General features: G+C 39.8%; 1 protein-coding gene across 5 annotated transcripts in view; it reads right to left on the minus strand.

The window, feature by feature from the left end:
- The window catches only part of chd5.L (chromodomain helicase DNA binding protein 5 L homeolog), a 135,691-nt gene extending 125,699 nt beyond the window's left edge, over window positions 1-9,992 (minus strand). For 2 of the 5 annotated variants that reach the window (XM_041569409.1, XM_041569412.1), the window contains exon 1: window positions 9,622-9,990. In XM_041569409.1, coding sequence (XP_041425343.1) covers window positions 9,622-9,685 — 64 coding nt within the window. In that variant the 5' untranslated portion in view covers window positions 9,686-9,990. Of the gene's footprint in view, window positions 1-8,412; window positions 8,672-9,621 lie in introns of those variants that run through there. The other 3 variants (XM_041569413.1, XM_041569410.1, XM_041569411.1) reach the window with 3 other exon arrangements.
- Window positions 9,993-26,136: the final 16,144 nt, after the last annotated feature.

Below are 26,136 nucleotides of genomic sequence, written 5' to 3' on the forward strand. Positions count from 1 at the left end.
AAAGAAAAAATTAGACTATCTATTTTACTGGCAGCATTTCTGGGGTCTGTGCCAGTAAAAGAGCGCCAATTGGAGGCAGTCCCCACTCATATGGCACTATTATAATAGGGGAATGGTGGTGATGTGGTTGGGGAATGGTAAGAGGGATAAGCACTACAGCTGAACCAATAAATCAACCAATAGACGCTCCCATTTAAAATGTTCAGTGGTTGTTAGGGATTAATTACCCTAGCCACCAGGTAGCAGTTCAGAAATCTAAAGAGAGGATGAAAAGTATAAAAGCCATAAAGAACAATCATTTATAATAATTTTGGATACTGTCTTTTATAATTCTCATATAAATAAAAATAAGACAGGCAGGAAGCAGTTCCTGTGATTCCTAAAATCTTAGGCACCCCCAGTGCCAGTGCAATTGTCTCCTAATAGGAGCACCGGCCCAAGGTAAAACGTAGACTATCCGGTGCCGCCCAGAGAGCGCCTATTGGATGCCACCCCCACTCCACTTTGTGGGCCACATCGGTAGTGCACTTTTAGCGGTCTCTGCTATATAAGAGCCAAAATTATGATTTTAAAATTGGAAATTTTGCTCTTACCAGTAGCAGCTTTTTGCCACACATGCTAACTTTCTGGCTGCTGCCGTCGGAGGCATGGCAGCAGCACCCCTGGGTAGCAGCCTAACATTATGCCCCCCCCCAGTGAAATAAACTTTACATGTCCTTTAAGAAGGCTAATAATGAGTTGGATAGATTGCAAAGATGTGCAACTAGACTAGTAAAAGGAATGAAAGTATAAAACTATGAGGGCAAACTGTCGATGTTGGGGCTACTTCCTCTGGAGAAAATGTGCTTGCGAGGGAACATGATTACTCTTTACAAGTACATTAGAGGACATTATAAACAGGTTGCTGGGGATCTTTGTTCCCACACAAACGATTGACGTACAGTGTCGGACCCATCGCAGTTGCCAGGAGAGAGGCCCTGAGGCAGTTGCCCCGGGAAGAAATCCAGGTGGTGGATCTGGGACGGCAGGGCACACTAGAGCTGGGGGCCCACCGGGTTTTTTCCCGGCACCCGTCGGCCCAGTGCAACCCTGTTGATGTACCAAAGATCACCCCTTTTCACTATAGGAACAGAACTTTCATTTGAAGTAAGGCAGGTGGTTCTTCACAGTGAGGGCAGTGAGGTTGTGGAATACCATGTGATGGCAGACTCTACAAGCATAATATCCAAGGTTATAGTGATCTTTAAGGAATTGATCAGTATAAAAACATAAACTGGGTAAATAGATAGGCTGTGCTAAATAAAACAGACCATCACTATATGGTGGTTCAAGGCAAGAGATGTAAAAGGGCAATATTTACTTAAATATATATACCAGTTTGGTAAGATTCTTTAATATGCCACTTAATTTGATATAAACTATATGTTGCTTAAGTATTCATTTTGGGGGTATAGTTCTCCTTTAATCAGTTACTTGAGGGGGCCCATACAGGTCATAACTGTTTGCTTTTGATCTGACTGACCTGCATGCTAAGGATCAATAGCAAACTCACTGAACAGATATGTCCCATGTGACCCCCCTTTAAATTGCTGACTAACTCAAGAGTTAGAGAGCCGAAAAGCTGGAAGTTGGATTCTGTTCTGTTCTGTTACACATCAAGTCACTCCAACTCCAATTTATTTAACCAGTTTTTATTTTGATACTGAAAAATTCCTTTAAGATCTACAATTAGTTTAGTATAGGTATCGGTATATACAGAAAATATATGTGAATGTATAGGTCTGTTTATGAATGTGATACATGTGCACTGGGGTTTATTTGGAGGGGTTGAACTTGATAGAAATTTGCCTTTTTTCAAGTATAATTTAAATGTAACTATGTATGTAAACTAAATTCATTCTAAAGCACATGTTGCTAACATCCTCTCTGACACGCTCTAATTATTGTATAGGGCACACTGTAACTGTTCTTTCCCATACTGTAATCAGTACATCACACACACAAACTCTTAAACCATTCTATCCTACACATACTGTAAACCTTTTATAAAACTGTTACCATAATATCCTACACTGTGTATTCTGTGCATAAGGAAAACTTTGTAACCATTCCAATCCACAGTCACACATCCAAACAATTAAAAACACAATAATAATTACACATCAAGGGGCACAAGGGGTCATTTTAATACCACACTGCAGTATGCAATTTTGGATGCAAATGCCACGGTGTTACCCATAATGCAATGTTTTTTCACACAGGCAAAGGAGGAGCTTCAACAGGGGGAGATGACAAACAGTTCAGTAGTTCAGTATTACAGAAATAATGGATCAAGATGAAAACTTCAATAAACCGAGGCAACTCAGGCAAACCTCATGGTCTGTGTGCAGAACTGCTTGTAACTGACAGCATTGTGTACAAGAGAGACCACATAGTGGTGGAAAAATGGTCCTCCCCTCGCATGTACCATCCTTATGCCAGGTGCACCAGAGCTTTAAATTTATTGTAACAAGAGCAGGTTTTAATTATGGGGTATCTAAACCACCTCTTGCACAAAGATCATTCTTACCATAAATTAACAGGAAGGGGTTTTATAATTCTCGTCTTACTGAAGTCATAGTAATGTGATCAAACATATCAAGTCACCGCCCGGGATGGGGCTATAATGCAATTGGGGCAGATCACAGGCGGATTCTGGTTGCATCAGGGCAAGGAGATGAGATTTCACCAATGGGAACCAAATTATGGAAGCTCTAGGTCTAAATGGGTGGGACAGGGGTGGAGGAGGGGCAAATATATTGAAATAGTAAAATAATAGTAATAGTAAATTTACAATACTGGCCCTGCCCCATCAGATATTTGACTAGCTAGGCTGGTGAAATACAGGCTGAGTGGTAACCCTACTGATAGCCCTAGAAGCAACCAGGCTGCATTAGAGGTTGAGGTATTGTGGGTATAGCAAGAAGCACCCAGGTCACTTTAGATACGGGTTGGCATCTCTGTATGATGTGATTGTTATATATGTGGGAAGCTTAAGGTAACCTTAAAGGAGAAGGAAAGTCATTTGCCACTTGGGGGTGCCAAAAATTAGGCACCCCAAGTAATTGTATTCACTTACCTGACACCCTGGTGAGTACCATGGAGCGATCATCTTCCTGCTTCTTCTTTCTTCTCGTGGCTGCACATGCACAGTAGAGCGTAAAGCCGAACTTTCACGAAAAAACAGACTATTTTGTTCTGCCCCAGGACATTTGAAGAGTGAAGAAGCAGGAAGAGGATCGCTCTGTGGTGCTCGCTGGAATAACCATTTTTTATGCAATATCTTTTTATAGAGAGCTACATTGTTCAGGGGGTATAGTTTTCCTATACAATCTTGTTGGGTCTTGCAACGTTTAAGGGTTAGTTCACACAAGGAGATTCGGGGAGATTTTGTCGCTTGTCGACTAATCGCCTCGTCTTCTGGACGACAACCTCCACGAACTGCCTCAGCGTGTCTTCCCATAGGCTATAATGAAAAGTCGCCTGCGCTAAAGCACACTTGGCGCTGCGTTTTCCAAAGTTTCCTCACGGAGTAAACTTCGGGGGACTTCGGAAAACGCAGTGCCGCGTGTGCTTTAGCGCAGGCGACTTTTCATTATAGCCTATGGGAAGACACGCTGAAGCAGTTCGGGGAGATTGTCGCCCAGAAGACGAGGCGATTAGTCGTCAGGCGACAACATTTCCCCGAATCTCCTCGATTGAACTAACCTAACTGTTTTAGTACACTTAAAGGAATTGTTCAGTATAAAAATAAAAACTGGGTAAATAGATAGGCTGTGCAAAATAAAAAATGTTTCTAATATTATTAGATAGCCAAAAATGTAATGTAGTGCTCTGGCTATTATGTTAGACATCCAGTCATTCCAGCCTTTATACATTACATTTTTGGCTAACTAACTATATTAGAGACATTTTATTATTTTGCACAGCTTGTCTATTTACCTAGTTTTTATTTTTAAACTGAACTGTTCCTTTCAGGTATGGTGAGCCTAATTATCCAGAAAACCTTTAGATCCCATACATGTACCTTCTTGTTAATTAATTAATTATTCAGATGGTGTAATATTTGCCCTGCTAAACAATGTCAGCAGTAGGCAGCAGAAGAACAGAGTCCTAATCCAAATAACCATTAGCAACATTAGCATTGTTTTACCATGTAATAACTTATTAATCTAAGAATCTCTTTGACAAGGGAACACTATATCTATAGAAGAAAATGAATTGCTTTCAAAATCCATAATTAGTCAATATTTTTTCCCTTTAATAGCTGCATATTGTAGTATAAATAATATACTTACAGTTGTTATGTTCCTCATGTATAATCAGGGACTTTCACAAATCTCTTACTCACAGATACCCCCCTACCATTTTCCAAAATGCCTTTTCACCATATCCTATGCCCTCCCTACAATTCTTCACCTTGGCACATAAAAGATTACACACCTGTCCAGTCTTAGATGGTAGTAAAGCAAGACGGCAGCAATAATGCATGGTGTCTAAAAGAACATTATAGGGAACAGTGACTAATTATCAATACAATATTACAATAGTGCAGTGCTAATCCTTTAATACTTTAAAGATAGCATTATGTGATCCAGAATCTTTTAACTTGTTGGAATAAGCACAATATGAAAATTACTATATATCTGTATATATAAGTATCAAATGCAGCACTTTCAGGACATCAATCCAAAATTGCGACATTGACATTTTCATTTAAAAGTCAATCAATCTAAATCCAGTATTACATTTGTGACGAATATACTTATCGCGACACATATTCCACTACTACAGGTATGAGACCTGTTATCCAAGATAAGGGATCTTTCCGTAATTTGGATCTTCATACCTTAAGTCTACTAGAAAATCATGAAAACATTAAATAAACCCAATAGGCTGGTTTTGCCTCCAATAAGGATTAATTATATCTTATGGCCCCCATACACGGGCCGATAAAAGCTGCCGACAGACCGAGTCGGCAGCTTATTGGCCCGTGTGTGCAGCCATCCGGCTTCCCCGATCGATATCTATCTCGATCTGGTAGGTTAAAAAATACAGTCGGATCGTGGCCGCATCTGTGCGTCTATGCGGTCCCGCGATCCGACCGCCCGTATCGGATCCATTATGATGATATCGCCAAACAAGCGAATCTCTACATCTATGACCACCTTTAGTTTGGATCAAATACAAGGTACTGTTTTATTATTACAGAGAAAAAGGAAATGATTTTGAAAAGTTTGTATTATTTCGATAAAATGGAGTCTATGGGAGACAGCCTTTCCTTAATTTGGAGCTTTCTGGATAATGGGTTTCCAGATAAAGCATCCTATACCTAAACAGGACACCAGAGATGAAACTTTGTATAAACAAGCGCTCTACACAGAGCCAGCATGGGAACCTACTATTCCATTGAGGCCCACGGAGGACATTTGTTTTAGATCTGTGGTGATGAGCTTACTCCTGAGTGTAGCTGTTCTTCTGTACAAGACTTACGGGTGTTATTGAATCTCAGTCAGTCATTTCTGCATACCAGTTGGATATGAGGTACCAAATTGACACAACATTTCTGAAATATACCAAGAGCTAATATTATTTTGAGTAAGGGCCAACTAGTAAAGGTATGAGATCTGTTATCCGGAAACCTTTTATCCAGAAATCTCTGAATTACGGAAACCCGCCTTTCACAGAATCCATTTTATCCAAATAATCTAAAATGATTTCCTTTTTCTCTGTAATAATAAAACAGTACCTTGTACTTGATCCGAACTAAGATATAATTAATCCTTATTGGAAGCAAAACCATCCTATTGGGTTTATTCAATGTTTACATGATATTCTAGTAGACAAGGTATGAAGATCCAAATTAGGGAAAGATCCCTTATCTGGAAAACCTCAGGTCCCAAGCATTCTGGATAACAGGACCCATGCAGTAACGTAACTAGAGGGGGGCGGGCCCTGGTGCAGGACATGCAGCCTGGAATCATCGGTGCACGAGCTGCCGGGGGCCCTGAGGGGGTGCGGGCCCTGGCCCAATCGCACCCTTTGCTCCCCCGGTAGTTCCACCACTGGTCCCATACCTGGACATAAAGTCCTAGTGGAAGGACCTGAATAAATCAGAACTTTTTCTTTCCTATGAATGAAAACAACTGTAAGATCTCCACCATCAACAAAGTGTTACTGCTTCTTCTCCAATCTAGTACAAGTATGGGACCTGTTATCCAGAATGCTCTGGGTCTGGGGGTTTCCACATAAGGGATCTTTCTGTAATTTGGTTTTCCATACCTTAATAGGATTGTTCTGCCTCCAATAAGGATTAATTATATCCTTAAAATTAGAAAGTGCTGTTTTATTATTACAGAGAAAAAGAAAATAATTTTTAAAAATGTAAATGATTTGATTAAAATGAAGTCTATGGGACATGACCTAATATAATTCGGAGCTTTCTGGGTAACGGATCCAATACCTGTACAACAATATTCTGTAACACTGAACATTTGTTGTGTTTAGCATGGTAACTGTTATATATGGTGATGACTTACTGTGGTTTGTACCCTTTCAAAAAGGGTGTGTATTGAGTTGCTGACCATCCTTTAAAATACTTCCACCCCTGGCCCAAATCTGTATTAAATTACACATCTATTGCTGTATTTGGGCACCAGTGTTTCTAAACATAAATCAAATGGCTTAATAGTTTTTAGGGTTTTTTTTGCTTAGCATTATAATAATTAATGTAACCCCTGCAGTGAGTAACGTGGATATTACAAGTCAGCTCAGCATTCTCTTTTGTTAGAGATGCACTCAGTCTGTGGACTTGTGTCTTTACAATCACAAAACTCCTTGGTTACTTATAATATCCTCATTATGCACAGCAGGGGATATTTTATCCATTATATCTTGTCTTACTTTCAAGCCAGTGCCAGGGAGAGAGAATACATGGACAGTGTTAGAGCACAATGCACAGCTGGATTCCTAGCAAGCTAATATAGACACCTTCTATGGAATAGTGCCCTAATATCAGGACACCAATGGAGGTCATGAAAGTATCGTGAGAATTACATGTTCCTCCAGAAAACACAAATGCAGAGCTATTTTGGGGATCCTCTTTATTTGATCTTCTTTATGGTAGTTAGAGAACTCTGTATCAATTGCAATTCAAACTATAAATATCTTGGTAAAAAAGTAGGCAAATGCTTTTTCTCACGGAAAAATTAATATATCATAGACATGATAATGGAAACAAAGGCTGTAGTCAATTTTTTTTATTCTTTACAAAAAAAGCCTCCCTGTTTCAATCTCCAAATCAACTAGTTGAGAAAATGAGACAGACATTACGTGACTAACAAACAACCCCCTCCCAGCCCTGTGACGTCACAATAGAATTGCTTTATACCAATAAAATTATAGAGGGGAGAGGCCACTGACAGAGGAACAATGTCAAACGATATAGGGTGCCATCCTTGCAATTCTTTTTCCTAGGATTTACATTTTTTGAAATCAATAGATATATATATATATATAGATATATATATATATATATATATAGATATATATATATATATATCTATATATATATACATGCAGAATTTAGACCCAGATTTATCAAAATGTGAGATTAGAGTTTACCACAAAAAATTCACCTTCTATTCATTCCTATGGGATTTTTAGACTTGTATTTATCACTTTCACTCATTTATAAATACACATTCCCTATTTTTTTTTGGCAAAGTCTAATCTCACATTTTGATAAATTTACCCCTTAGTTTTCTGAAGCCAGATGAACATTAAGGTAGATAAGTTGCAAAATGCCAACAATCAAGTGTTCAAGGCAGTTGAGCACTCTCAGTATGCTCAGTGATATATAAAATAAGCATACATCAGTCAGTAATTTAGGCTTTATACCTTTTATCCAACTCATCTGAACTATGAGCTCCGACTAGTTGGATTAAAGTATGCCCCATTCAACTCCATGAGAACTGTACCAGTCTGTTTACACAATGCCATCAGATCTCAGTGTAATAATTGAATGCATCAGCTAAGGATGCACTGAATCCACTATTTTGGATTCGGCCGAACACCCGAATCCTTCGCAAAAGATTCGGCTGAATACCGAACCAAATCCTAATTTGCATATGCAAATTAGGGGTGGGAAGGGGAAAACATTTTTTATTTCCTTGTTTTGTGACAAAAAGTCACGCGATTTCCCTGCCTACCCCTAATTTACATATGCAAATTCAGATTCAGTTCAGCCGGCCAGAAGGGTTCAGCTGAATCCAAATCCAGCTGAAAAAGTCTGAATCCCGAACCGAATCCTGGATCCGGTGCATCCCTAGAATCAGCAGCATGTGCCAAAAATATCATGCCAGCAATCCTTACGTAGATCAGATGTACATCACATTTTCATGCCATGAGGTGAATCTGCTTTCCAGTCAAACGCTTCTCTTTTGAATCTGGATCAGGCTGAACTACACACGTCAAAATACAGATGTGCAACTGTGCAGTTTAAGTGGAATCTTTTCCCCGCTCAGGCACAATCAGAAGCACGCGGTTGGATAGAGTGAATGGAGCTTGAGTTCCTGGATGAAGTTCTCCCCTGGTATGTTCAAACAGGACTGGCATTAGTATAGTGACAGATCCCATTGCCGCCTGCCAGGGCTGAGTATGTTTTTTTTATTCTACTCACTTGGAAGAACCTTGGCGCGGTTATGTCAGCCGATTAGAACCTCTTTATGCCCACAACATTATAACAGGGAAGGTGCAGAAAATAAAATATAAGACTCACTTTGCTGCCTAAAGAAGTATTTTGGGAACAATGCCCTTTTGCTGCCTGCCTTGGACTTGACATTGATTTTGGAGCATGATTTGTGTCTTAGGGAAATGAAAGCAATGCCATTTGGTGCACTTCATGAGAAATAAAGTAACCTGAGAGCTGAAAATAAAACAAAACATTTGCTCCAGTCATGACAATATTAAAGCCATGTGCCAGCGAGGTAACTAGCTTCTAGAGATATTTACAGATATATCAGTAAAAGTTTGATTTCAGCAACATTTCAGAAGGCAGAACTCGTTGATAGAGAATTAGGACAGTGAGGGGGATGAGATGGCAGCGATGTGTGGAGTAAATATGCCAGCAGGCTGCAGTAGCCCATGCCCAGTGCATAAATAATGTGCATACAGTCAAATAAAACAAAGCCCATCACAGCCATTTTCTTTGCCGCTGATCGATGCAAAGGGTTCGGCAACGGGAAAGAAATGTTGCTGCTAGCTCACTCCTCTCTGTTGGCTTTGGTGTGTAATAAGCTCCCTGGTGGCCATGAATACTAACAGACAATCTTTGTCTTTGCTTCCTCGCCCTCCTGCACGGGATTGCAACGGCGCAAAACTTTAAAACCACAAAACAATCCTTCATTAAAAAAAAAAAAAAAATTGCCGGTTTCGGTTCCCTCCCTCTCACGCCGTCCCAGTAAATAAGGGTCTTATTTTCTCTTCCCACCGACCAGCAGGCAGCTTGTCCCAGATCAGTGTGATCCTTCTAACGTGTCCATTCAACACTTGCCCCCCTCACTCGCTCATTATTCAGCCTACCTGACATCTCTTCATTCTCCATGTCTTCTATGGGGTCCTCTTCCATCCCCAGTGGACCCCGCATATCCCACCTCCTCCCCTGATCAATTTCTGTCGCGATCTGGATCCCAAAGGCTTCAGAGATTAACCCATAGGGGTGCAGAGGTGCTCCAGCCGCCACTGCCTACCGCTCACTGGAGGTACAAATGGGTGAGGTTTATTTTTAAGAAAGATGGCTGCCTAGTTTTTTTTTTTAAAGAAAAGAAAATATCCCCCCTTGTCTCTCTCCCTCTCTCTCTCTGCCTAAATCCCTCAGCCTGAAAATAAAAGAGAGAGAGAGAGAAGGAGAGAGAGAGAAAGAGAGAGAGGGAGACAGAAATGGAATACACATGCCCAGAATGTGACGTCCAGTCTGGTTACCGTGGCAACTACATCCCATAATTTTGGCACAACTAGTTAGTCGTGATGCCAGAGGAGACTAAGTCCAGTACTAGTTAAGGAAGGAAGGAGAGTTTGAGGAGAAGATGTCAGGGCTTTGCCAAGGGGACTCTGATGGGTGCAAGTTTCTGAGGACAAATGCTAATAATAATGAGATTTATTATGCCTGCTGCTGCCATAGGCAAATGAACTTGGGGCAATTGTTGTGCTGCTGCTGCAAGCTTGGATGGAAATCACTATACACACAAAGCAGTGCTGCAAACTCTCACACTTCTCAAGTTCAGGCAAAGTTGGAAAGTGCTGAGCCAAAGATTTCATTCCTTACACAAGATTCTAACTGCCTTGTATTTCCCTCTTTTTTACTGAGGGCGATGTCTGCCTGCTTGCGTGCAACGTACAGAGGCACTTCAGTGCTAAATCAACTTAGAATGCATGATCCATGGGGGATAGCTGAATGATAACATCATTTGAAACTGGTTTTTACATTTTTTTTGTGTTTTTTGCATTATTTAGAATTTTTTGGTCTCGGGCTCAGAATTTAAATTACCCCACATTTTATGTTTTTTCAGGGGACCAGAAAAAAATGGTGCAAAATCCAGGAAAATGTAAAATCAGGGAAATGTATTATGCATAATATATAGGTGGGACCACAAAACAACAATGTAAAATGAGGGTTTCACTGTATTTCTGCTTGTTTGGGATTAGGTAACCTAGAAATCATACAGCATGGGCATGTATTTATATAATCACTTTTATAAGCACCTGTGGGCTTGTGCCCAGGGTAGCAGCTTCAGAGGGTGGCCATTTGGTGGCCATTAAGAATTCCTCACCGTCAAGCCGAGCCAATTCTAGGCAGCGTTTTCCTGGGGTGCTGAAGTCCACTGGGGCTGTCACCTCACGGAACCGCCACCCCAGTTGAAAATTCCTAAATTTTTTGGGTTTTTTTTATAATTCTTTCAACTTGGACAATATTCAACTCTGCCAACTTTCCTTTCCCCAAAATGGTTGCAGCCTATGCAGGTGCCTACCCAAGTTCTGGTCAGCAATTTTGAAAATGTTTATTTATTGGAAAAAAATAGAAGGTTAATAAGTGCTGCAAATGACAGTGGTTGGCATTGCCTGTAGTGATATGCAGACTGGCCTGAAACCAGCGGGACTCGCGGGTTCAGCCTACTTCCACACACAGTTTGCAAATGGTGGATGGGTTTCGGGTTGAGCTCTTCCTTATGTTCCTCCTGCCCACGACCTTCCTGTGCCTGCTTCTTCTTCCTCCAATGCCTATTTATAGGTGCGTGCCTGCCCTGACCTGCCCCTTAAGTGATAACAGAGATAGGAACCTTTTTGTAGACCAGCACATCACTAAGTGCCTAACAATTACCTTACCTCAGTCAGATGTTGGCAATGAGGTAATTTTTTTTTAAAAAAAATTAATTGATCATAGGATTCTCTGTAGAAGAATTCAGGGATGCCATTCCAGAGGTAAGGAGCATTAAGAGAGAAAGATGTAAAGCAAAAAACAGCAATAGGCTTGGATGTTGCCACCAGGTGGCGGCTCTGAGAGAAAGGGAGAAGATGACCAGGAACATATGAAGACTCAAGAGAAGAGATATAATGAGGTTTAGTGGAATGAAGAGCTTTGAAATTCAAGAGGAGTTAGTAAGTTATTCCTTTATTAATGGAAAGTCATGTGTAAGAGCAACATTTTTCCAGCTAAACAGTGAAACAGGCTTTTTAAGCAGCAAGAATGCAAGTCTGGTTCCAAGCAGAAAAGGTTTGTAAAACCTCACAAGATTTTTTTTTATATTATTATAAGGTTTGTGGGGAAAAAAAAAATCAAAATACAAAGATAGCCACTTAAAACCTCACAAGATTTTTAATTTGTTTTTAAAAAGGTTTGTGAATAAAAATCCAAACATGGAAAAAAGCAACTGATCCATCAAAAAAATACAATTGTTATAAAGAACATTTCAGTATTATCATGTATGCTGGTATAAGGGCACAGCATACAACAATGCTAACACAATAGTAAATTCCAGCAGCTGAGGTTGAGACAGATTGAACTGAGAAAAGGAGGGAGTCCAGCTATTGCAGTAGTCAAGGTTGGGTAGGATGAAGACATTGATGAGTCTTAGCTGTTGTTTGTGACAGAAAGGGAGGAATTTTGGAAAAACTGATTAAGGGGTCTATTTATGAAGCCCCGTTTATGTGGTCAAGTTTTTTATGGGGAAAACTCTACTTTTTAAAGGGAAAGAAATTTATTTTTCTAGATTTATTATTCTCCAAAGCTGCTAAAAATACAAAAGTATAAAAATACTCTAGCTAAAACCTGTCAAAGTCATGTAAAAGTCAATGTTATCTGCAGATGTCCCTTTTAAAATTTGAAGATATTTCTTGCCTACGTGATCTTCAGGCTGTTTTGATGCACTATTAATTTGACGCACGATTTTGATGCGACTTTTTCCTGCACTGACTTTTCCAGTCTGATTTATTGATAAATTAGGTACATTAGTGGACGGGAGTAAGGTTGACTTTGTTTTAATAAAAAAATCTTCCACCTGTGTTTGGCTCTTACATGAGTCATCGTGAGGACGGGACCATACTGAAGAATTGAGTGCGTCTGAGCTTGCACTCCCCTGCAGTTGAACAGATTGAAACGGAATACAGGGGAGTGCGACCCAAAATGCTTGTGCATAAGAGCCCTTACACTGTACAAAAAAGGCATGTGTCCAGAATGCAGCGGTGTAGGGGAGGGGGGTTGCATGCACCCTGGGCAGGTACTCTCCTGCCTTCTTTAACTTTGGCCAGCAGCTGGAAGTATCCAGATGAGGAGGGGTGGGAATCAGTGGTGGTGAGTGCTTAGGGGGGGAGCAGAGCGATGGGCAGTGTTAGTGGCAGATAGTGTCAGGGGCGGGGATGTGGAGAAGAAAATAAAGGAGTAACTGAGGAGGGCTGGATTGGCCTGGGGGCTTCCATTGGGCACCCATTTTTGTTGACCCTGCTCTGTATATATATATTATATATTAATCCAAGAATAAATAGCTAAAAGGTAGTTGAATATTCAAGTCTCTGTATCAGGGATTAGGATATCATCATCAACATATTCAAAGTAGGGATTCACCAATTCCAGGATTCGGTTTGGAATTCTCTCCTGTTTCTCTATATTAAAATCCTGGTTTGGAATTCGGCCAAATCCTAGCCGTCTTCAGCAGGATTTGTATTTGGCTGAATTCAAGAGCTTGCATTGATAGAATCTGAAGCCTAAAAGATTTGAAAAAAACTTTCCAGATCCAGTGTGAATGATTCGAGATTTGTCTGAATCCTAAATCAAAGGGTTCTGTGCATCCCTAAAGCTGGTCATAGATGCAAAGATCAGATTGTTCGAATCCTCTACCTTCCCCATCTCCCGACCTGCCACTAACCATTCAGATCAAATAAAGTAGTTAAAGAACAGACCAGCCGATGTTCTGCCCCTGACCAGCGCCGATTCTGACTAAGGAGCCGCCTGAGGCAGCTCCTGCAATGCCGCCCCCCCTCACCAACTTACGTGTCGGGAGGGGAGGCAGAAACACTATTGCGGAGAGCGCAATTGCGCTCTCTCGCAATAGTACAGCCGAATTTCCGGTTCAAAAACCGGAAATTCGGCTCTTAAAGGTGCAGGAGCGGCTTTTTTCCGCCCCTGGAATCCTTTCAGGTGCTGCCGCCGGAGGCAAGCGGCTCAGCTCGCCTCATTGGCGGCGCACCCCTGACAGCAATCGTACAAAAGTTATGTCCGACAAAGCTGGTGACAGACAGTCTCCCACTGAAAATCATACTATCGGCAATACATGCAGAGATATTATCGGCAGCCGACAGAAATCTTTTAACCTGTCCGATTGACCAAACGACCGATCTCCACGGGACAAAAAATGTTGGGACTCTCCACATAGAATCCGAAAATCGTACAAATTCTCGATTCGTATGATCGGATCTTTGCGTCTTGACCAGCTTAATTCAAAGCCAAATTAAATAATGAGATCTTCCAAAGAGTATGAAATCTCACAATGAATATGCAGGAAAAATAAAACCCAAATACTAAAATAAACTGGTGACAGTGGAGTAACTAGATATTACTAGGCCCCACAGCAAATTATATTTCAGGCCCCCAAAATGTTTAGAGGTTGACTTGTTTCTCCAATATTTATTGAAATTGTATATGAATTAGGGCCTCATGGGGCCCCTATACCTCCTGGGCCCCCCTGCAGCCGCAGGGTCTGCTTCCTCTATAGTTACGCCCCTGACTGGTGACAAGGGTTTGGAGACAGAAAAGACAGAGAGAGATCAGAGAAGATGCTGCTCGTTTACAGATGCCAAGATAATGAAGAATTTGCATTTTAGGGTAAGGCCAGACGAGAAGATTCGGGGAGGTTTTGTCGCCTGGCGACTAATCGCCACGTCTTTTGCGCGACTATCTCCCCCAACTGCCTTAGTGTTTTTTCCCCATAGGCTACATCGCAAAATCGCCTGCTCTAATGCACACGCAGCGATGCATTTTCAATAGTCGCCCAAAGTTGCCTCAGTGAGGCAACTTTTTTTTTTCAATATTCTGTTATTTTTCTGTAGTATTTACAGTAGTTGTTTTCCTATATTTAAGTCAAGAATGGAAGGATATGTGACACAGGATCCAGTCGCTGGGCTGCCTGAGATGCAGAACATGCACTTCTCCTTTTCCTGAGTCAGAATATCCATCTGATAACTGTTGTTACATAGAGGGGATTTGCATTCTGTTTTGATTGCCATGATACAAAACAAGTCTATTTATTATAACTGGGAAACTGCAGCAATGTGTAGCCTCATTAATGCTGGAGTGACATGCATATCCGCATATATAAACAGTAAAGAAACATTTTGCAAATTGTACAAGCACAAATTGTGAAGCTCAAACATATTACAGAAAACAGCTTTATTAAATCTAGAGCAGGCAGATGGATCATGGCAGTTTCTAGCGAGGGATTGGCGCATTTGGTGCCCAGGTCTGTTCAGCTGCATCCAGGAATATTTCACTATTTTATATTGCCAAGACGAAATATGTTTGAGTGAAGATTCCTCATCATACTTTTTGGCTGTGCGAAGTTCATGCCTTTGCAAAGATGAATTTAGTCTATAAATGTAAACATGCCAAATACTGTAGCTTAAAACTTTGGAATGGAATCATTTTTAAAGAGACAGTATAATTTACAACTACGTGTTTAGAACTAATATTGCTTGTTACAGTCAAATAAACATTCTGACATGCATCATTCCAGCTTGACCACTGGAATGCATTCTTTCATTATTTTTTATGTATGAGATTTCTGATATGGTCTTTGGAGCAACCAAAATGAAAGTTTGGCATACCAATGGGAGGAGCAAGGGGGGCAGCACCTGAAATCCTAGTTTTAGTTCTGTAAGACAATAGGCAAGGGACCTAGGTGTCAGGACCGATGGGAGCGCCCGGCGGCGCATCTTACCTTCCCGGCGGTCACGGTGAATCCAAGATGGCTGTGCCAATGCATTGCACGTGGGTGCTGTGGCGCCATTGCAATGACACAGGTGTGATGACGTCACCGCTGGCGCCAAAATTCTAAATAAAAGGGCGCCATATCCTTGCCCAATTATAGGTCTTAATTTCTGTGAGTACCTGGGTGCATTGCTATTAGACTAACTTATTCCTGGACTGATCCTGACTCCGATCCTTTTCTGCCTGCCTATTTGAATTTTTACTACAATTGTGCCTGATCCCTATTTGTACTGCGAACCTGGACTTAACCCCTGGCTTCCTCCTTGGTCCGGATTACTCCTACTGGGAGCCGCTAGGCCCCCTGACATTAAAATTGGGCCATGGACCCCACTGAGGAAGCGGCGCCTGATGTCGGAAGAGTGCTCCGGGGATTAGAGTCCCGCATGGAAGACTTCGTCTTGACCTACCGCCCTGGCTCTAAGAATCAGAAAGCGGATGCATTATCTCGAAGGTTCACTCCAGTGGATCATCTCCCTGGAAGGCAAGATCCTATTATTCCTCCTGCCAGAATTATTGCATATCTTTTCCCTCAATTTGCAGAGCAGATCCTGGCCGGTCAGTCCTCCGCCCCTTCTGATACTCCTATTGGGATGGCGTTTGTACCTTCTGAGCTTCGTTTGCCCATCCTACAATAGACTCATTGTTCTAAGCCGGCTGGACATCCCGGTCCTGAATAAACTCTAGAGCTTGTAGAATTACCTCCTTCGAAAGGGAACACGGTCATCTGGGTAGTTATTGACCGCTTCAGTAAGATGGCACACTTCATTCCTCTGCAAAAACTCCCCTCAGCAGTGGAACTGTTTTTTTTTTTTTACACAGCATAATAAATATGCCCCAGAGTTGTAAGCTCTAATGAGCAGGGCCATCTTTATCTTGTGTATCTGTCATGATTTGTATGTAATCTCTCTTTAATCTTTAATGTATCCAACCTTTTAAACCTAGTAGTTTATACAAATAATTGAAAAAATATTGTAGTTGTTCCATTCTACGCTCTGTGGCCTGTCCACTTGAAGCAAAATCGCCAAACGAGCAGATCTCTACATCTATGGCCACCTTTATTGTACCTTTTTATCCACCTCATTGGAATTAGAGCAATGTATTCATCAGTATATCGCACATAAGAATTAGGAGAGGCAGAGTGAAGTGTATATTTGCACCTTCTGTACAGACTAAACTCTGCAGAACTGAAGTCTTATGGAGGAATGTGGAGGTATATTTTCTTAGAGTGACCCTAAAAAAAGAAATGGTAGGGAGACAGTCATGATTAACCAACAATTGTAAACACTGGTTGTAGCTTTGTGTGGGTGATGCAGACCAGGAGCAAAACAGAAATTACAAATCAGCTATAAATACTGGAGAGATTCGTGTACCCAAAGCAAATTGGCTCAGGTGTAAATGTTTTGGACAACAGGGTTATGATATTTTGACATCATGACCTAATGATTTATAATTGGATGATACAGATATTGGATTTGTTATGAGAAAATCTGCTATCCAGAGTGCTCCAGAGTACAGGAAGGCTGTCTCCTCTAGACCCTAGAATCTAAATTATGAAAAGATCCCTTATCTGGAAAGTCCCTAGCATTCCAGATAGGTTCCATACCTGTAATATCATAAGAATGATGAAATTGTGTACTGGTGATTGGGATTGTTACAGTGGAGCCTAGTGTGTAAAATATATTATCCTTACAATGCTTGTAATGCTAACTTTAACCTTCATGATGTTAGTTTGTAAAAAGTGTTAAAAAAGCCATTTTTTATGGTGAATGTCAAATTACGAAACTGCATTGCGCAAGCGCCCCCTGCTTTTTTTTTTTTGCTGAACTTTACACTGGGCAGTCTAAAATCAATACACAGTTTTCTAAATAAACTAGCCTGGTTAAATAGCCTGGTTAATAGGCTATACTGGAGTGTGTGTCTTTGTGTAAAAGTCATATATAAAATGTATAATAAAATACAGGTATTAGATCAATTATCCTGATTGCTTGGGACATGGACTTTCCAGATATCCATATCTTAAATCTGCTAAAAATAATTTTAAAGCAATAAATAAATCCAGTAGGATTACTTTGCCACCCCACCAAAATGGATTTATACAGCTTAGATACCATCAAGTACAACATACTGTTTTATTATTACTGAGAAAAAGGGAATTAGAATTATTTGTTTAAAATGTGAGGAGGCCTTTCTGTCATTCAGAGCTTTCTGGAAACAGGCTTCCAAATATCAGATCCCATACTTATACAGCTACTAGTATTTTTAATAAATCAGATGAAAGTGAGTGTAGGACTGGCCAGACCAGGGATGACTTTGATGTAGTTGGCCTGCTTGCATGTATTGCAATATGTGAACAAACAAACAATTTCATTTATATATTATAAGGGATAGTAGCTTTATTCACAATATGTCTTAATGGCCAATAATATATTGATTTTATTGTTTTTTCACCTCGCCTGACATTAGCCATAGAGTTTTGTTTTTCAAGAAATTAGTGTGTTAGCACCCAGCTATTCAACTATTAACACTGTGACATTTCATTCGTTATCCAGGAAGCTCAGAATAACAGAATTGCCATTTTAATCCAATAATTAAAAAAAATTAAATATAGGCTTAAAGTATGGAGATCCAAATTATGGAATGATCCCATATTCAGAAAATCCCAGGTCTGGAGCACAGGTCCCATACCTGTACTAGAAAATAGTGCGACATAGCACAGACAAGTCTATAATATAAAATATTGGGCACAGTATGGGGGTTATTTATCAAGGTCTGAATTTATCTCATCAAACTTCGAGCAACTCCGAATTCCCGAATGGACCTTATTTATGAAGAAAAAAGCCTGGAAAAAAAAGGTCGGGCAAACTTCGGAGAATTCCCCAAAATTCCCAATTGTTCGGAGTTTTCTTGCAAAAACAACGGTTTTTTCCGAGTTTTCTGAGTCTTTTGTGCCAAAACTCTGAAATCATCGGATATCGGTATGGACATCAGCGCAGACACTGGAACATTCCCCATTGACTTATACAGGACCTTGATAGCTTTTAGATGCTGGGGTTTATGATTCTGAGTTTGTAGACAATCGGACTTTAATAAATCTGGGAAATTTCGGATATTCGGAGCTTGATAAATAAGCCCCTATGTGTCAATATAAAAATGTGCCAAATGGATAGATTATCTGCATTTTAATAAGGCATTTTCAGTTACCTGTCTGCATGTGCCAGCGATTCTGGGGAGTTATGGAGAAGATGTGTTTCTTTTTTTTTCTTTTTTTTTTTTTTTTAGCAAAAATGTTTTTGTAACCTCCATAGGCTCTAGTATAATGCTGACAAACTCCATATTTAATTTGGTATGAAGATCGTCAGAATGTGAGTAAAGAATAAGGCACGACGTGACAATTGTCTTGGTCCTCGGCTAACATCCTAATCCTTCTGTCAGAGATGCTGAAAATAGATGTGCCTGCTGTTAATTTTAAGCTCCGCTGCCTGTATTGTGTTTCACAAGCATAAATATTATACCTTTATTATCAAATGCAAATGTCTCTACTCTGTTTCTTTTTTCTGACATGACATTTAAATGAACTGGTGACCTTGCCTGTTATTTATGGTGCACTAGCAGGTTAGTGAGAGAGCACAAATACGGGGCACAAACTATACTCACTAAGCATTTACAGGCAGCAATGTATTCTATGCAATTCCAATGACTAACTATAATACTATGCTAAGGTACCCTATACCACTTACTACTGTTCATGTACACATTGTGGAAGAGTCGGAAAGAGCTTAGAGTAAACGTGTCATCCAAAAATAATTATTGGAAATCCTATTTTATCACGTTATTCAAGCAAAATGAACTTTAATTACACTATATAAATTTTTTGATTCTTGTTTCCTGCAGTCTGGGAATTCATAATTATGGCAAACAGGCAGGAGCCATTTTGTGGACAGTTTTATTAAAGGGATACTGCCATGGGAAAAAAAAAATTTTTCAAAATGAATCAGTTAATAGTGCTGCTCCAGCAGAATTCTGCACTGAAATCCATTTCTCAAAAGAGCAAACAGATTTTTTTATATTCAATCTGACATGGGGCTAGACATTTTGTCAATTTCCCAGCTGCCCCTGGTCATGTGACTTGTGCCTGCACTTTAGGAGAGAAATGCTTTCTGGCAGGCTGCTGTTTTTCCTTCTCAATGTAACTGAATGTGTCTCAGTGGGACATGGGTTTTTACTATTAAGTGCTGTACTTAGATCTTAGGCAGCTGTTATCTTGTGTTAGGGAGCTGTTATCTGGTTACCTTCCCATTGTTCTTTTGTTTGGCTGCTGGGGGGGGAAAGGGAGGGGGTGATAACACTCCACCTTGCAGTACAGCAGTAAAGAGTGATTGAAGTTTATCAGAGCACAAGTCACATGACTTGGGGCAGCTGGGAAATTGACAAAATGTCTATCCCCATGTCAAATTTCAAAATTGAATATAAAAAAATCTGTTTGCTCTTTTGGGAAATAGATTTCAGTGCAGAATTCTGCTGGAGCAGCACTATTACCTGATTCATTTTGAAATTTTTTTTTTTCCCCATGACAGTATCCCTTCAAGGCAAGCCTTGTATCATCTCAGAATCTTGTTTGCGCACCAGAATGGAGGACCTGATGTCCATCCCCATGTACTGGTTACACAATTAATAGGTGAAGAGAATGGGGAAATGTGGGGAGAGCAGCGACATCTAGGAAGTGCTGAGCCTCTATGCCTATTTGATTGACAGGTGAGATTTTTAAATGAGCTTACAGCAGCTTTGAATGCTTTAATAAAAAAATGAAACTGGATTTCATTTACTTTGAAAAGGACTTTTATTATACAGCTTTTTGTATCTGTGTGACAGGTCCACTTTAAAAGGGTTGTTCACCTTTGACTTAACTTTTAGTATGATGTAGAGCAGGGGTCCCCAACCTTTTTTACTCGTGAGCCACATTTAAATGTAAAAAGAGTTGGAGAGCAACACAAGCATGAGAAAGTCCACGGGGATGTCAAATAAGGCCTTTGATTGGCTGTTTGGTAGCCCCTATATGGACTGGCAGCCTACAGGAGAGTCTGTTTAGCAGTACACCTGGTTTTTATACAACCAAAACTTGCCTCCAAGCCTGGAATTCAAAAATAAGCTCCTGCTTTGAGGCCACTGGGAGCAACATCCAAGGGGTTGGAGAGCAACATGTTGCTCGCGAGCTACTGGTTGGGGACCATTGATGTAGAGAGTGATATTCCAATTATCCTAGTTATCTCAGGCACCACCTGGTGCACCAAAGGGGTGTGATTATGATGCTATTTAAAGTGTGTTCATTTGGCTTTCTGTTTTCACTTGAAAAAGGGACTATCTTGAAAAAGGGACTAGCTCCCGAAACATGTCGTGAGAGTACACCAATAAAGGTCGATTGCAGACTAAGTACTGCTGACTCCTGGTTTTTAACTGGTTAAATTGATTGACAGTATGCATGTAAGTATATGGTGTACATACAATGATTTATGTAAACATACACTTTTGATATTATTATTATTAACATGTATTTATATAGCGCCAACATATTGCGTAGCACTGTAAAGTAAATGTGATTATACAACTAAATCACATGAATTATATACATAGAACATATGGAGTTACATACATCACAATCAATACCGGTACAAAAGGTAAGGAAGGCCCTATGCAAAAGAGCATACACTCTAAAGGGAAGGGAGTAATACACAAGGTGTGGGAGTGGGCAAGATCGAATTAAGTGGGTGAGAAATGTGGTATTGTATGTGGTGTTGCATTTGGTAGTTAAGCAGAGTGAGGGTAGGCTTCTCGAAAGAAGTGCGTTTTCAGAGATTTCTTGAAAGCAGAAAGGTTGGGAGAAAGTCGGACAGACCGTGGGTGAGAATTCCAGAGGAGGGGTGCAGCCCTTGCAAAGTCTTGAATGTGAGCATGTGAGGAGGTAATGAGAGAAGAGTTAAGGAGCAGGTCAGTAGAGGAGCGTAGTAAGCGGTTGGGTGCTCCTGATGTTACCAATAAAGATAAATCAATAGTTGGCATGAATCAGTAAACAACATTGTTCACTAATGTTACAGCTTTGTTTGTTGGCAGAGCCCAATACAAAATCTTTCAAACAAATCAATACAAAGAGAGCATAGATATAATTTATCAAGTACATATATCACTTGAAGAATGCTGAATTTTTAGTCTATAAAGACTGATAGACAACAAACAAGGAATACTGTATTATGTTCATAGTGCCCATATCATAGTCTGTAACATCTAATCCTTCCCCATGTCAGGTTATTTTCAGCCAGGTCAGCTATATAAAGCCACTCCTATATGCAGTAGATATATCTATTGCATAGCATAGATGCTCCTCCTCTGCCTCACCATTCTGTCAATCCCTGCACTGGCTTCCGTTACCTTTCAGAATCAAATTCAAATTAATGACACTGACTTTAAAAGCACTTCACAACTCTGCTCCACCCTACATCTCTGAACTCATCTCTATATACTCACCCACTCGCTTACTACGCTCCTCTACTGACCTGCTACTCAACTCTTCTCTCATTACCTCCTCACATGCTCGCATTCAAGACTTTGCAAGGGCTGCACCCCTCCTCTGGAACGCTCTCCCATGGTCTGTCCGACTTTCTCCCAACCTTTCTGCTTTCAAAAAATCTCTGAAAACGCACTTCTTTCGAGAAGCCTACCCTCACTCTGCTTAACTACCAAACGCAACACCACATACAATACCACATTTCTCACCCACTCAATTCGATCTTGCCCACTCCCACACCTTGTGTATTACTCCCTTCCCTTTAGACTGTATGCCTATGCATAGGGCCTTCCTCACCTTTTTGTACCTGTATTGATTGTGATGTTTGTTACTCCATATATTCTATATATGCAATTCATGTGATGTTGTTGTATAATCACGTTTACTTTACAGTGCTACGCAATATGTTGGCGCTATATAAATACATGATAATAATAATAATAATAAATGTTCCCACATTATCATCTGCATAAGAGCTACCTGTGCTTGAGTGTTAGTGGAAGTCTACTCATTATCTAGCTAACAGAATTTCAATTCGATTACATATATTCACTTGTGACTACATTTTGACATTTTCCTGAAAACAAAGTATGGCAGTTGCTAAAAAGAAAATATATTGAGCCAAAGCTTGCTGCTCATGTCAAATGGCTGTGGTGTGGCTGCAAGAAATAACTTTGGATTCAACTACTTCCAAGCCTAAATCTCATTAGCTCTGCAATGGATGTAAGGTACTGAATAATTCTAAATCAAAGGGATACAGAGCGTTCATAGGAGAAATTGAAACATTTTCTTCCAGTCCAGAGTTTAGAAATTGCTTCCGGAACAGTTCCCTAACATTTTTCATTGTGTTTATAAATGCAGTGACATGTTTTAACCTTAGCAATGTTCTGTGAACAGCCAGGAGCAATTCCCTATGATGTAGTGCATATGCAGTAAAATGGAGTCCTTGATGTTCAGGGTTCTGCTCCACTCTACGGTATTGCTCTCAATGTGACACTGCAAGATTAAGGGCAGACTTTTTATTTTAGAGAAATTATATAGAGGAAAATATATTCTTTTTTTTTTGTATCTCCTTCAACTACATAGATAAAGATGCCAAGATCTAATTCACCTCTGCAAAAATAACAAATGGAATGGAATAAAGCATAGCAGATATGACAGTTTAGCTGGTCACCTGTAGTCACAGGCTAATCACCTACTGTCAGCAATCTGCACCTGAATTATAATTTACCCATGCCATTGCAAAGCATAGAAATGTCACTTGAAGTAGTGGAGCAGAGAGAATGATTTGGGGTGAGGATTTGAGGAACAGAGACAGGACAGGGATGTGGAAGATGTACCCAGATATCTTTGGATACGGTTTGTCATCTGTGTAATAGGATAAATAATGAAAACCAGATCAAATGCACGTTCTGTATGGCATTTTACAGATGTCTTTTTTGCGCTTGTTACAGGTATGGGATCCGTTATCCAAATACCTGTTATCCAGAAAGCTCAGAATTATGTTTCCATAGGCTCAATTTTATCCAAATAATTACATTTTTAAAACATTATTTGATTGTACTTGTATTGTACTTGATCCAAACTAAGATATAATTAATCATTATTGGAAGCAAAACCAGCCCATTGGGTATATTTAGGGGGTCATTTATGAAAGATAGAGTTGTTTTTTAACCAAAATGTTTTTGAGGGTATTTTTCAGTCAAAACTCAAATTTTTTTATTTTTTGTTTTAAAAAACTTGAATTTTTCAAAATGTATTATACCCCGAAGCTGGAAATAGCTCAGATCTGCAAAAAACACCATCTAAAAAAACCTGTCGAGGTCATGTAGAAGTCAATGGCAGAGGTCCCTTCACCATTTAAAGAGGTTTGTAGCCTTCATGATGGTTGGGTTTCTTTCGGTAGGTTTTGCGACTCAATTAATTTGATCGATTCGTGTTTTTCACCCTGAACTCACTGATTTAAATTTTTTCCATTCAGGTTGGTTCATTAATTAGAAAACATTTGTGTTGTAAGTTCATTCAAGGTATAAAAAACCTCACAAACCTCTAAAACTGGACCTTTGATAAATAACTATAGTCAAATACAAGAGTCCTCTGCACTCAACCCATTATCAATATATTTAAGACAGCGACATTTTGTGCATACTGCTACTGAAAAATGCCTTACCCTTTAAACAAAACAGGGATTGTTTGTCCATATATTGCAATATATTTAAGATGGCCAACTACGTCAAAGTCATCCCATATCTGGCCAGTCCTATGCTCAATTTTCATCTGATTCATTAAGAATTCTATGGTTTAATTATACATTTTACAAAGGGACTTGGTTTTACCTGCAACTTAACTTGCTGCTTTCAAAGTAAACCTCCATACTTGGCTGCCCTTTGATAAATAACCCCCTAAACATTTACATGATGGTCGGTAAATCCCAACCAGCACATCACTAGTAGTGATTAATTGCTCAATACGGACACCTTAATAGGGAATTATGATTAGAACAATGCTGCATGGGGCAACATCAGTGAAAACGGTGACTGAATGATATATCAGTACAGTAATTCTACATGGCCCAATACTAACCGTGTACAGGTATGGGATCTCTTATCCAGAATGCTCGGGACCTGGGGTTTTCCAGATAACAAATCTTTGTGTAATTTTGATCTCCATACCTTTAGTCTGCTAATAAATTATATAAACTTTAATAAATCCAATAGCATTGTTTTGCTTCCAATAAGGATTAATTATATCTTAGTTTGGATCAAGTACAAGGTACTGTTTTATTACTACAAAGAAAAGGAAAATCATTTTTTAAAAACCTGGATTATTTGGATAAAATGGAGTGTATGGGAGACAGACTTTCTGTAATTCAGAGCTTTCTAGATAACATTTTACAGATCTCATACCCCTACATTGAAGGTAAGGTGGTGCTCTGCAGTGCAACGTGGATCTCTGTGAGATAAACAGAATCTCTTATTCCCGTGGGAGGTTACGAATACAATAAACGCAACTTGTATTTCTGTGCTGTTGACCTGTAGCGCAAAGAGTGATGCCAGTTTTCAAGATGATCACACAGCAAAAGACAAGAACCAGTTAAACACTTACCATCAAATTCCATAAGATTTACACAGCCTACAGCTGGCCAGAGATTGAATTTACCCAATCACAAGGGTATTTTTGCTATCATATTGTAACATTTCTTGCGGATGTGTAAAAAAAAAAACTGGACTGAAATGTCTAGAGACAGGTCCCATCATCTGTTTTCCTTTTGCCTAAGGCAAACTGATTGGGATTAGTGAGAAGCTGAAAAAGATGGGAAATTAGAGCCAAAAATTTCAGTTTTGCTAAAGTGCATTTTAAAGAATGAAGGAACAAATAATCTCAAGACTAAAAGTGCAAAATTAGACTTAATGTGACACAGACATCACAATAAAGATGTATTTGTAGCCGAGAACAATTTGTAGTGTCTGGTTGTCTTGGCAAAGCTATTACTTTCTCCAAGGATATCAATCAACTAGCAGAGTTGCTCTGGGCATTTTAGGGTGCATTTCACATATTGGGAACCCATGAGTTAAAGGAGCTCATATTCTAAGTAGCTTGCACTTGGGGGGGGACACCATAATGATGCTGCATGTTGCATCTCACCTGCGTTTGCAGGTTCACAGCAACTATGGGGTAAATTTATCAAAGAGTGAAGTTCCGCAGCTCTCAATTCATTTCTATGGGATTTTGAAAGGCGTATTTATCAATGGGTGAAAGTTCATCCTTTGATAAATACGCCTATAAAAATCCAATAGAAATGAATGGAGAGTGGCAGAATTTCACTCTAGCGGCGGAACTTCACTATTAACTTCACTCTTTGATAAATATACCCCCATGTGAGTACATACATATGGAAACAATGGGCTCTGTCAACTCCTGCATAGTTGAATGTTTCAAAAATAAGCTCCACAGGAATGAATCCTAAAACTCCTGTGTGCCAGTTATCTGGTCACACACAGATCAA

Source organism: Xenopus laevis, chromosome 7L (genome assembly GCF_017654675.1).
Source record: "Xenopus laevis strain J_2021 chromosome 7L, Xenopus_laevis_v10.1, whole genome shotgun sequence".
Classification (NCBI taxonomy): Eukaryota; Metazoa; Chordata; class Amphibia; order Anura; family Pipidae; genus Xenopus; species Xenopus laevis.